This window comes from Typopeltis vanoorti, chromosome 3 (assembly GCF_054136105.1).
Source record: "Typopeltis vanoorti isolate ZY-2024b chromosome 3, IOZ_Tvanoo_1.0, whole genome shotgun sequence".
NCBI classification, from domain to species: Eukaryota; Metazoa; Arthropoda; class Arachnida; order Uropygi; family Thelyphonidae; genus Typopeltis; species Typopeltis vanoorti.
Genome location: NC_143551.1, coordinates 172716732 through 172731345, shown reverse-complemented (window position 1 = coordinate 172731345; position 14614 = coordinate 172716732). Strand labels below are relative to the sequence as shown.

At 36.4% G+C, this 14614-nt stretch overlaps 1 protein-coding gene across 5 annotated transcripts in view; it reads right to left on the bottom strand.

The window, feature by feature from the left end:
* Window positions 1-14614, bottom strand: part of LOC150108743 (twitchin-like) — a 2666638-nt gene that overhangs the window by 1092900 nt on the left and 1559124 nt on the right. For all 5 annotated transcript variants that reach the window (XM_090390962.1, XM_090390961.1, XM_090390964.1 and 2 more), the window contains one exon: window positions 8378-8674. In XM_090390962.1, the coding sequence (XP_090247088.1) occupies window positions 8378-8674 (297 nt within the window). The remainder of the gene's footprint in view (window positions 1-8377; window positions 8675-14614) is intronic.

Below are 14614 nucleotides of genomic sequence, written 5' to 3'. Positions count from 1 at the left end.
TTTTGGTGCAGTGTAGGGACTTGGTATTTATCCAATCAATTCTATGGTATGTTTGGAGTGCATTGTCAGAAAGGCTGGTTTATCCAAAATGGAGGTATTTAATGTGTTGTTTGTGTTCGTCTTGTCTAATTGGGATAGTTCACCCTGTTTCTCCTACATATGGTATATTACATGTGCATTGTATTTTGTATACCCCTGGGTGGGCAGGGTGTAGAAGATTATCTTTAGAAGAACTGAGTAGGTGTCTTAATTTATTCGAGGGTTTAAAGGTGGTTGTAATGTTGTATTTGCATATGTTATGTCTATTTTTTCAGAAATGCCTCTAACATAAGGAAGGGCAATGGCATTCCTGAAATCTTTTTCGTTCTTACTGGTATCTTTGTGGAGGATCTTGAGAATAATTTTTTTTATTGTATCCATTTTTTATAAATGTTTGGTTGATGATCTTGTATTCCTGGTTTAGAGCTTGTTCTTTAGAACAAATAGTTAGAGCTCTGTGTTTAAGGGTGCTTATCACATCTAGTTTATGTGTTGGGTGGTGGTAAGAATTTTTGTGTATGTATTGGCCTGTGTGTGTAGGTTTGCAGTAAACTGAGAAACAGCCAGAGGGAAGACGTGTGACAAGTATGTTTAGGAACAGAAGAGAGTTGTTTTTTTTTACATTTCAATGGTGAATTGGATACGTTTGTGTTGTTTGTTTAGGTGGCTAAGGAATGTATTTAGAGCTTCACAACTGTGGGGCCAAATGGCGAAAATATCGTCGCCGTATCTGAGCCAAATTTTAGGTTTTAGACATGCTCTCTCTAGAGCACGTTGCTCAAAGTCTTCCATATAAAAGTTAGCTATCGGGGGGGGAAAGTGGTGAGCCCATGGCTGTACCTTCTTTTTGAAGATAAAAATTGTTTTGCCATACGAAATATCCAGAGTGGAGTACAGAGGGCCGATGTCGTGTGGAAATATGTTCTGTAAGAGTAAGATAGTGTCATTGATTGGGACATTGGTGAAAAGGGAAGTTATGTCAAAGCTGACTAATAAATCTTGGTCGTTGAGTGTAATGTTTTTAATTTTATTTATGAAATGTTATGTATTTTTCATATAGGAAGGGGACTGACCTACCAATTCTAGAGTGCAGCTGCTAATTTTTTGGCTAAGTGATAATTTGGGCTGTCAACTCCTTCAACAATCGGATGTAGTCATGTGCCTGCTTTGTGTATTTTTGGCAGGCAATAAATTCTGGGTGCGTGGGCATAATGAGATATTAATTTTTTTGTTGTTTCTTCAGGCCATGTGTGGATGGATTTGATTAATTCAGTTGTTTTCTTTTTGTTACGTTTTGTGGGTTTGTAGTTTACCATTTGGTAGCTGTTGTGGTCCGATATCAAAGGGTTCATTTTTTCAATGTATGTTGTACGGTCTAAAAGGACAGTGGCATTACCTTTATCTGCTTTCATGATTATAATGTCTTGGTTATTTTTTAAGGATTTAAAGGCCAGATTTTCGGTTTTGTTTAAGTTGCTGCTTAGTTTTTTGTTTCAATTTAGTATACACGATGTTTCTATTCGTATTTTATCAGCTAAATTGGTGGGGAAGGATCTTAAACCTCTCTCGATATGATAAACAATATCAAGTTTATTCACTGCCCTCGGAGCAATGGCGTAGTTAAAAATAGCGTATTATAATAATATAAAATAACATAATATATAATATACATATATTATAATAATATATAGGGGTGCTTAAGGTTCAAAGCTGCATAACTGAAAGGAGACCTCCATATAGCCTTTAAAGGAATGCAAAGAACCAAACAGGGCTTCTGACCTAATGTCCAATCCTCATCTTCTCGTGGGGCACCCTATTGGATATTTACCTGGATACTGAACTAACAAGGCTGGGCTGGCAATTTGGGATTTAGCCGACAAAATTGTATTCTTATTGGCTTAAACCAATATACAAAATGATGGTACAACATGACAAAATTTCATGCCGGATGGGGCATCGCCTGGTTACACAAGGCCACGTTGTTTTCACCAGGGAACCAGAGTAAACAGCGAAAAGTCAGCTATTGGAAATAGCTGACTTTTCCAATGTTAGCTATTTCCAATAGCTGACATTGGAAAACACACCCCAACTCCACATCAACAGAATTAAAGATCGTTACTATCAACATAAGAAGCCTGAATGGCAAAGAAATGGAGCTAGCTGAGGAATTAGATAAGTACCAGATCGACATAATAGGGGTGACTGAAACAAAAAAGAGAAAAACTGGTGAGATCTTTCTGAGCAATAAATACAAAATGTTATATTCAGGCAATGACAATCAAGGAAAAGAAGGGGTAGCCATAGTACTCAACACAAAATATGAGGCTAATCTACTGGAATGGCAGGCAGTCTCAAGTAGAGTGATATCGGCAAATATCAGAATTGGGAATTGGACAATGAGACTTATTTGTGCCACACAGAAGGTTCTACTAAGGTAAAAGTGGAGGAATTTTTTGATGCTTTAGAAAAAGCAACTAACACAATGAAAATGAAAAAGTTGGTCCTTGTTGGGGATCAAAATAGCAGAGTAGGAAATGACTGTCAGACATACAAAAATATTTTGGGAAAATTTGGAGAAAAGAGCAAAGCTAATAATAATGGCAAATACCTGTTGAATTTCTGCTCAGGACATGGACTGGTTATTACTAACACCATGTTCCAACATAAAAATTTGCATAAATTCACATGGAGAAAAGAGGCAAGGAATAAGAAAAGTCTCATTGATTATGTTATTGTTGATAGTGATTTTTTCTCCCTGGTGCAGGACATCAGAGTGTACACAGGATTTGAAATTAGAAGTAATCACTATTTAGTCTTTAGCAGGATAAAATTGAATTTCATTTTGAAAAGAATAGCATGCAAGAAATTTTTAAAGAGAATAAAAGTTGAACAGCACTCAGATGTAAACTGTAGACTAAAATATTATTATTATTATTATTATTATTAGGGGTATCTCCATGGAGTCAGTATACTCATCATGGAAGACCCAAACTAGCAAAACAATATCTGTCATATCTCTTCTTGAATTCATTTACAGACGAAGAGCTCGCAACAAAGTCAGGCAATGAATTCCACTCATTCACCACCCACCAGGCAAAAAACCTTATTCTGACACCCTTGTCAACCACACTCTTCTTCAACCTCCAGGGATGACGTCTTGTTCTTCCATCACTATCACACAGCTGAAACATTTCCCCTGTATCAATCCTATAAAAACCTTTCAGTAATTTAAATGTTTCTATCATATCACCTCTTCTCTGCCTATCAATTCACAAGCTCTCAATCTATCAATGTAGGGAGCATTTTTTACACCACTCACCAACTTGGTCATCACTCTTCTCTGAACCCTCTCCACAGCCTCCTCATCTCCAAGGAATCCAGTTGATCAGACCTGAGCACAGTAATCCAAATATGGAAGTATCAATGCTTTATAAAGGGAAATAATAACCACTTTATCTCTGGATGTCAGTGTGTTCCTCAACAACCAAGTAATCCTATGTGCAATCTTGGACACCTTAGCAATGTGTCCTCTGAACTTCATCTCCCTATCTACAACACCCCTAAGTCCCTAGCCTCATCAATCTCTCGGAGTACTGTTCCATCAATACAGTACACAGCTGGTAATCTTTTAATCCCAAAATGCATGACTTTACACTTTTCCACATTGAACTGACATCCATTATCTTTTGCCCAATCTACCAGCTTATTTAAATCATCCTGCAAACTTTCAACATCAGCTTGATTTTGTATTGTGCTACCCAGCTTTGCATCATCAGCAAACAACTGAATATCTCCCTGTAAGCCATTTCCTATATCATTTATATACAAATTAAACAACAATGGTCCAAGCAAAATACACAAAGATTATTGAAGAAAAAATGAAAGAGTTTGAGAACAGGAACCAAACCTTGGAGATTCTGTGGCCAGCCTTGAAGAAAACCCTGATTGAATCAGCCAGAGAGGCATGTGGTGAGGTTGCTTGCAAGGATAGAAATATCAAAACTCCATGGTGGATACAGGAAGTTAGAGGCAGTGAAGGAAAAGAAGTAAGCATATCAATAGTTCCTAGCAAATAAGTCAGCTTTTGCTCTTAGAGAATATAGAGACAAATGTAAGAAAGCGACACACTGTCTAAAACTAGCTAAACAAATGTCATGGGAGGACTTTGGCAAGAACAGAGAAAATAAATAATACATAGGTGGAAAAATATTCTGGAGGTTGTTGAAGAAGCTTAGAAATGGAGTAAAGAGTGCTATAAAAGGAGTTAAAGATGATAAAGGTGACATGAAAATGGGAGAAAAAGATATCCTTGAAGTATGCAGTAATTACTTCGAAAAATTGCTAATTGAAACAAACAGAGATAGCACAGCGGTAAAAAACACTTAACAGGCATACAATCAGGAATATATATCTATACTTGAAGTAGAAAAAGCCATCAAAGGCTTGAAATGTGTAAAGGCAGCAGGAGTAGAAGTTATTCAACCAGAAATGCTGGTCGAATATCTTCTACTGTGTAAGAAAGTGGTATAAAATCTTCCTGTGTAAGAAAGTGGTATAAAAGTCTTACAGTGGCTGACATAGTTCAAAAGGCCTGGACAGAGGGACGAATTCCCGATGATTGGAGTAGAGCTCTCATAGTACCCATATAAAAAATGGGAAATAAAACTGAATGTGAGAATTACAGAGGTATTTCTCTATTGAGTGTTCCTGGCAAGATTTATGCAAGTATACTTAAAAAATGGTTGAGAAGAATTGTGGAAGAAAAGCTTGGTGAAGAACAAGCTGGATTCAGGCAAAATAGAGTCTGTCAGGATCATATCTTCACATTAAGACAAAATTGTTGAGAAAGCATGAATATAACAAAGATCTGTATTTAAGTTTTGTCGATCTGGAAAAGGCATATGACAAGTTACCAAGAGAGAAGCTATTCAATAAGCTACAGTTATATGCTATCAATGGGAAATTATATCAAGCAATACTTAGCAATAATCAGCCGTTAGAATTGAAGGAAGTCCAGGAAGATGGTTTAATGTCAAATCTGGTGTGAAACAAGGATGTACATTATCCTCTCTGTTATTCATTATCTATATGAATCACATTATGAAAGAAAATGGTATTAAACATGATATCGGAATTGGAGATGTTAATGTCAGCTCTTTGCTTTATGCAGACGATGTTATACTTCTAAATAAATCCAGTACAAGTCTGCAAGATTCCCTGACTAAATTGAATAACTGTTGTAACATATATGGTATGAAAGTCAGCAATAAAAAGGCAAAGACAATGAATATAGGGAGAATCATTGAAAATGTCAACTGTGTTGTGAACGGAGAACCTGTGGAACAAGTAAAACATTTCTGCTACCTGAGCACTACTTATAGTATAGATGGTAAATTAAATATGGAAATAGACAACAGAATGAACAAAGCTGGGTAAGGTGGGAAGTCAATTAAATAAATTCATATGGAATAAGAAAGAAATTAGTCGGAACACTAAATTAGCTATATACAAGGCAGTGTTCAAACCAGTTTTAACTTATGGATCTGAGAGCTGGGTCAGAAGTAAAACACTTGACCAAAGACTAGAGACCACAGATGAGAGTCCTGAAAAAGATTAGAGGTGTGAACAGATGGCATCAATGGCAATATCATATTAAAAACCAGAATATTAGGAAAGAATTTGACATTGTCAGCATCCAGAAATGCGTTAGCAGAGCTAATCTCAGGTGGTATGGTCACTTAAACAGAATAGGCGAGGAAAGATTACCAAAACAAGTGTTCACTGCCAGATTGGCAGGAAAACGACCTAGAGGAAGAACAAGATACAGGTGGATTGATACGATACAAAGTGCCTTAGATGATAGAAATATAAGATCTGATAATGTTGGAGTCTTGACAAGTAACAGACTGATTTGGAGGAAAATTGTAGAGAGGAAGTTAGTGATGATATAAATTTTTCAGGTAGTACTATCATATCCTGTACACCCCTTGAGGATACATGTCAGGAATATGATGATGACGATGATATATATATATATATATATATATATATATATATATATATATATATATATATATATATATAATATACTATAATATAATATAATATAATATAATATAATAATACTAATATACTATTATTATACTATTAAATTATACTAGTATGATGCCGACCTTGACATATTTTTTTAATATGAGTCTTGCTCTGGGTCAAGTTCCTAATGAGTGGTAGGAGAGGAAGATTGTGCCGCTTCATAAAGGAGGTGATAGAACAACTCAAGCATCAAACTATAGGCATATCTGTGTGTCAGGTGTTGTGGTTAATTTGTTGGAGAAGCTTGTGAGAACCAGAATCCAGAGTTGGGTTGACAACAATGATATCATCTTTGATGGACAGCATGGATTTGCTAAAGGGAGGTCATGTTTTAGTAATCTACTTACTTATTACAATAAAGTGACTGCCTCCTTGGACAGATGAGAAGGATACACAGTAATATATTTGAATTTTGCAAAGGCTTCTGATAGAGTACCTCATGATAAGTTGACAGTCAAAGTAGAGCAGATTGAGTTGGATATTAGATTGGTGCATTGGATTGGAGACTGGCTATCTGATAGGTATCAACAAGTTGCATATATGGGGGAGCGATATCCAGGAAAAGCAAAGCTGCTAGTGATGTGCCTCAGGGGTCCGTTTTAGGGTCATTGCTGTTTAACTTGTATATTAATGATATTGGTGAAGATTTGGATGGAGATATTCAGTTGTTTGCAGATGATGCAAAGTAGGGACGAACCATGAAGAGTAGAGAAGATGTTGTAGCCTTACAAGAAGACGTGAATAAATTGAGTGATTGGGGATGTGAGTTCAATGTTGCAAAATGTAAGGTTTTGTAATTCGGAAAATAAAAATGGGATGCAGAATTTATGCTTGGTGAGGATATATTTTCAGAGGTGGGGGAAATAAGAGATCTGGAGGTGATAGTGTATAAGGATCTGAAATTTAGGGGACACATTGCCAAAATTGTGAAGAAATGTTGGAAAGGGTCCAGAGGCAACTGACTAAGGTAGTTTCTATCCTCTGGAATGTCGAGTATGATGAAAGATTGAGAAGATGTAATTTGCAGAGTCTGGTGGACAGGAGGACGAGAGGAGATATGATAGATACCTACAAGTTAGTAAGGGGTTGTTATAGGATCAATGCTGGAGAAGTTCTACAGAAAATAGTGGGAGATCAGGGGAGAATCAAGAAGTCATCCCTGGAAACTGTATAAAAAGGGTGTGAGAAGCAGGTTTTTTTCATGCAGAGTTGTGAATGATTGGAATGCCTTTCCTGAGAGTGTGGTGTCTGCAGAGAATTTGAGTGTGTTTAAAGCACGGTATGATGAGCTGTGTGTGTGATAAAAGAAACTCCCAGATGAATCTTTGATTCCATGAGGTCTTGGGGGTGGTAATAATAATAATAATAATCTCTCATAACCGTTCTTTTTGCATTATTGAATACTAAGACAAATGATATGATGGTAACCACCATCATATCATTTGTCACATCATATGCAAGTAGACTAGTCACAAAGTTACTTCATGCTCGTGATCCTATACTTGAGTTATAAGATTAAAACAAAAATATAATTTCTTGTTAAATATATCTTCTTCTTCTATTGCATCATATAGTCTTATGCCTGGTAGCTCAGCACCATTCCCTTCCATTCTTCTCTTCTGTTTGCTTTCCTCTTTATTTTGTAGTATGTTTTTAGTCCAGTGCTTTGTTTTATTTGATCAAAGTATCTTTTCCTTGGCCTTCCTCTTTCTCTTTTTCCTTTGATTTTGCCTTCCATTATTCTTCTCATCAAGTATATAATATATATATATTATATACTTGACAAGATAAGATAATATAGATAACATGGCATAATATAGATAATGTGACAAGATAATATATATAGTATATATAATGTATATAATATACATTATAACCAAGTGGAAAGACACTAATTTTTAAACATCTTCTAGGTTTCCATCATTAATTAATATTTTTTTCACATCTGTATAGATTCAAATTAGTAAGTATTATCTAATTCTAACGTGTCTTTCACTTGTAATCTGGTAACTCCTTAATTGGCAGAATAAAATAAGTTTTAAGATGTAAAGGGTGCTCCTTGTAGAACAGACTCACACTTAGACATATTATGAAATTATTATTTTATATACAGTGATATGTACATTTACTTTTCTTTATCAATGATATAAACAGTTTAATGTTTATATCATTGGCAAAGAAAGTAAATGTGTGGGAGATCAGGCGAGACCCAGGCATGCAAGAAGAATATGGTTAAAATAATTACCAAAAGGATTCTTAGCTATTATGCCTTCTCTTGCTACTAGCCATAACGAGCTGCCTTCTCTATTCACAGCTTTAACTCGGAATGTATATTCATGAAGTTCAATTAATTTATCAGCATGAATACTTGTGTTAATTGTCTCTCCAACAGGAAGCCAACGACCAGATTCAGCATCCTTTTTCTCAATGACATAATGCATAATTTCAGAACCTCCATCGTCACTTGGTGGTCTCCATGAAACTGTACAACTGTCTTTGGTAACATCCAAAATCTGTAGATTTGTAGGTGGCAATGGAACATCTATAAAATTAATAAGACAAGAACCATTATTACTGTAAAATCAATATCAATTTCAGCTTCAAGAATTCAAAATCAATAAACAAATTTCAGTACAAAAAATAAACAAATAAAATAAAAATAAATAAAACTTTTTTTTGACTCATCCAAAATTAGTTACTTATGTCAAGCAAGTAGGGTAGCCTAATGATCCTTTCCTTTCCGTGGGATGATGATATTATGCGTGAGTCCCCTTTGCAGGGAGGAACGGCACCATCTAAGTCCCCTCAAATTTTATCCAGGCTCCGGAACCGGCATAGCTGATGAATCAGAACTATGGCTGGGTCAGTATTCCTCACTGTAATCCATTTGTGTTCACGAGACCGGTTTGCCTGCTTGCGGGATTAAAAACCCCAGATAAACTGGTGGGAATAAACCCTGCTGTCCACGCCCAAGACCAGCTAACTTGGCTATGACTGAGGAAGATCCTTAAGCTCCTCATGTCGTCGACAGGAATCGAACCTAGGACACTCCTTCCACAGGCATATGGCTTGTGAAGCACATAGCTGCAAGGCTAACTGTGCGGACAGCCTAATTATGAGGCCAAATAATGGAGAGGAGACCTACACATCACCTGTAAGTAATGAAGAGAAACAACTAGGACATAGATGGCAGAATTTTGCTGGCAGGTTAGCGATCTACAAGTGATATACTATTATATACTTATAAAAGTATATCACTTGTAGATCATTAACGATCTACAAATTTAAATTTAAACAAAGTTAAATTTTGTTTTATACGAGAGAGCAGCTAGGAAGACATGCATATGATTGGTGCGGTATTAACAAAAGATTATGCAACCCAAAGACAAAAGCAACTGACAAGTGTTGAGTTGAAATACTAATTCTCTTCAACAGAATTCCATAACATTTGAATCTGTCATAACAACATTCACTATATATTTCTTAGTTTTAACACGTTCATGACGGAGTGTCGCTTATTGTTCCGATGGAACTTTTCATTACCAGTGGGCTCGACTTACACAAAGTTTCAACCCTTGGTTGAATTTTATTCCTGCTTGTTTGTGTTTAAGCTGGCAGGCAAACTCACACACATATTATATGTACAGTGACCATATTTTTTGGAGAAAATAAAGAACAAATTAAAAATTGTTTCATAATGAATAAATAAAAACAAGTTGCGTTTATTTGTTTCACTAAAACTAAAAAAGCTTTATAACGTTTATTGTAAAATATAAGCATACACATAACATTTTAAACAATGATATTATTACTTTAAAAAAATTTAATTTTGATACTTTTCACAAGAATGACATTTTTTTAATAAATCATGTTTGTGTTTTAAAAATTCATAAAACTATATAAAATTCATGTCAAAGTTGCATTTGGTATAAATGAATGCTTTCAATGTTTTGATTTTTAATTGGGTTTTCTCACAGGTCAACATATTGTTCACTAATAAAAATACCCGTTCAGTGGGAGCATTAGATCTAGTGAGACATAAGCAAAATTCAATGATTTTTTAAATGTTTTTAAAAAGATACATGGTTATCTGCAAAATATTTAAAAATATCAACCCATCTACGTCAGCAGGACTCGTCATTTTGTCACCATTCTTCGATCTTTTCACTGGTGACGTGACTTTTAATACAAGAAACTTCAGCAAATAGTTCGCTGTCATTTATATTTAAGTTCCAGTGACTGGAAATGAACAAAACACCTTCCTTGATCTTCGCCCACAGAAGGATTTCTGGTAGTAGGATCCATTCAATTACTTCCATTTCCCGAAACAGCTGTTCCAGTTACAGTAATTAAATAATCAATGCAGGTTTGGTAAAATTTATGAATTGCATCTTTAAATATGTTGGCATCAACATTCAATTTACTATTTCAATTCACAAAATAAAGGACAAAATGGACATTTTAGAAAAAAAAAATCTAAAGGACAGAGCAGTGAAATAAAGGACTTTCCTCTTAAATAAAAGACGTATGGTCACCGTAATTATATGGCATGTTTCAATTCATGGTAAAATTTTATTTGAAGTTAGCCTTTGTGATGTGTCATAACAAATCGAGAATTTCAAATGCAATAAAACAAACACTTATTTCATGTAATTTAAAAATTAGACAATAGTTTTTAATTAGATATTGTGTTTCAGTGCAACATATGGTTTTGATTGAGTCTATACAGCATAGTTTCTGTGGGAGGGGACAATAATAGTGCAATTAGAGACAGCTGGAATAAAAACGCCGCTAACTAATGAATCACACTATTTGTTGAGAAATATGTTACACAGACTGCAAAAGGCTCTGTATCTTATTCAGGGATACAATAAAACTACTTGTTTTTCTTGCATCTCAAAACTTTTTAAAATCAGGGGTGTGAGTTATACGCGAGGGCAAGTTATATTAGAGTAAATACGGTAGGCATTTTGCTGACAAGTTGACATTCTTCTGCTGCCTCCTCTGCTCAGCTGACTTGTATGGTGAGTTAAAATGCATAAATAGTTTTCTCACTTCCATTTTTTTTTTTTTTCAAACCAACATCATTAAAATCAATTTAATAATAGAATAATCAATTTTACACTGAATAATATTATAAATTTATATATAAATAAATATTATAAATAAAATATTATTTATAAAATTATAAATAATTATTTATAAAATATTGTATAATATTATAAATTAATTAATAAATTTCTATTAATTTTTCCCTTACTAAAAACTGCCCAGCACATCAGCAACTTGATTTGTAAATTTGTAAATTTTTGGCACACCCCGGCACGTCAGCAACTCAATTTGTAAACTTTTGGTATGTGCACATAAAAAGGTTCGCCACCATTGAACTAGGATTTCTGATCCAAGTTACAATTCTCACTTTCCAGTGGTGCATTACATACTGTCAGGTCTTCTAACAGGATACTAAACAATTATGGATTGAATGGCAATTTGGGACAGACATAGACAACCAAATGGTATTCTTCTTTGGTAAAAGCACTACATTATGATGTAGCACAACACTGAGCCCAGTGGAGTCTAGAAGGGATAATGCTGGGTATAGAAACAATGGCATTTATATGCTGTATACTAATGCCAGGAGTATCCGGAATAAGGGAGAGGAATTGGTGGCGCAGATAGCATCAGCCTGGCCCTAAATTATTGCGATCAGTGAGACGGGGTTGACAGAAGAGGATATAAAAACAGGAATAGAAGTCGCTGGGTATAGCATTTTTTATCAGGATAGCAGGGGAAAGCATGGGGTGCTGCTTATGATAAGTGATGACCTATGTCCTCTAAGAGTGGAGAATTTGGAAGGAAGTGAGACAAATGATTTTGAGAGCATATGGTGTGAGGTAGAGGTAGGCAAGACAAGATATTTAGTAGGGTGTTGCTACAGACCCAGGAGCACAAAGGTTGGGGACCAGGAGATGTTTAGACAGCTAAGTTTGGCAAGTGCAAGAAGAATGATTGTTATGGGAGATTTTAACTTCAGTAGTATAAATTGGAGAGAGAGGAAGATGCATGTAACAATAGGGGAATGGAATTTTTAGAATTCTTGAGGGACAAATGTCTTAGGCAACATGTAACAGAGGATACAAGAGGTTCAAAAATTTTGGATTTGGTTATAGCATCAGAAGAGTTGATAATAACTGAGTTGACGTCTCTCCCACCAGTTGGAGAGAGTGACCATATGGTGTTGACTTGGAAAATGAATAGACATGCAGGAGTATCAAAGAGACGGGAACTTATGTGGAATTATAAGGCAGGTGATTATAATAGTCTTAGACGTCAACTTCGGGAAGTTTCATGGAGGGAGGAATTGGAAGGCCGGGATATCACCAGTGCGTGGGAAATTGTGAAAGAATATTTGTTATCAGCAATGGTAAGTTGTATACCACGAGTGAAGAAGAGGACACAATTTGGAGTAAAGTGGATGACAAACAATATTAAACAGGAATTGCATGCGAAAAAGAGGCTATGGAAGAGATATAAGGAGACAGGTGAAGAGATGCATGAGGAATATAAGACACAGGCCAGAAGAGTGACTAGTGTGGTAAGGAAAGCGAAACTGGAATATGAGAGGAGATTAGCCCTAAGATCCAAAGAAAATCCTAGGGAATTTTTTAGCTATGTGGCCAGTAGGAGGAGAAATGACTGTGGAAGAATGATATTGTGGGATAAAAATGGGAATAGAATGACTGATGCGGAGGACATAGTGGAATTGTTCAATGAACACTTTATTGGAGCATTTCATCCTAGAGGAGTCAGTTTTAATGCTAGAGGGATAGGACTGGTACGAGGTCTGGAGGTACAGGAGGAGAGTGTGTTTCAGATACTGAGTACTCTGGATGTCAGTAAAGCTGTGGGACTGGATGGTATTTCGCCACGAGTTTTGAGAGAATGTGCTAGGGAATTGACAGTACCTTTAACTTGGCTTTTCAATGAAAGTCTGGCTTTTGCAAAGGTGCCCAGGGAATGGAAGGAAGGTAAGATAGTGCCATTGCATAAGGGTGGTAGCAGACTAGAAGTGTCTAATTATAGGACAGTCTGTGTGTCATCAGTAGTTGTTAAGATTATTATTATTATTATTACGGGCAACTCCAGGGAGTCATTAGACTCATCGAGGGAGGCCCCAAATCATTTTCATCACAACTATTCGACATTCATACAGTATCTATCATACCTCGCCTTAAACTCATTCACTGTCACAGCATCCACCACAGACTCAGGGAGCGCATTCCACTCATTCACTACTCTAAAAGTAAAGAACCCAGCTCTAACACCTTTACTAACCACACTTTTGCCCAGTTTCCATGGATGTCCCCTAGTCCTCCCACAACCAGCCCTGTTCTCAAAAATATCTTCTGAATTAATTTTATAGAAACCCTTCAGTAATTTGAATGTCTCAATCATATCTCCCCTCCTCCGCCTATCAACCAATTTTTGCAACCCACAAATCCTCAACCTGTTCTCATACGGTTCATTCCACAGACCTGCTATCATCTTGGTCACTCGCCTCTGGATCCTCTCCACCTCCTCCCCATCAAGAAGAAACCTAGGTGACCAAATCTGAGCACAGTAGTCGAGATGAGGTCTTATCAAGGCTCGATACAGAGGAACAATAACCTGCTTGTCTCTGCTTGTCAACGTATTCTTCAGCAACCAAGTGATTTGATGAGCTGATTTGGCCACTTTTGCAATGTGTCCCCTAAATTTCAATTCCTTATCCACCAACACTGCTAAATCTCGTGCCTCATCAATTTCCTGGAGCACGGTTCCACCAATGCAGTAAACTGCCTCCCATCTTTTCACCCCAAAATGCATAACCTTACATTTTGCCATATTAAATTGACATCCATTCTCCCTAGCCCAGACCTCCAATCTATCCAAATCATCCTGCAAAATTTTGACGTCATCTGCATTCACTATTGCCCTACCCAACTTCGCATCATCCGCAAACAAATGAACTGTTCCTCTCAGATCCTTTCCTATATCATTTATGAACAAATTAAACAGCAGTGGTCCAAGAACAGATCCTTGTGGTACACCACTAGTCACAGGCCGTCTTGTCTTGTGGACTTTACTCCTGAGTAAACCACTCTCTGATATCTCTCCGTCAACCACCCTCCTATCCATCTCACCAACCCTATGTCCATTCCCATATGCTGCAATTTACTGATCAGAATTCCATGTGGTATCCTGTCAAAGGCCTTAGCAAGGTCCAGCAGAATCACTGTAAACCCATTACCCTTATCCAGTTCAGCTGTCACTGTGTTATATTACGTTAGCAAGTTACTGAGGCATGACCTACCCTTCACAAAACCATGCTGTCCCCGATACAGTATCCCATTTTCTTCTATCCAATCTTGTATTTTCCTCTTGACTATTTTCTCTAAGACCTTGATAATGATTCCTGTTATGCTGATTGGCCGGTAATTTT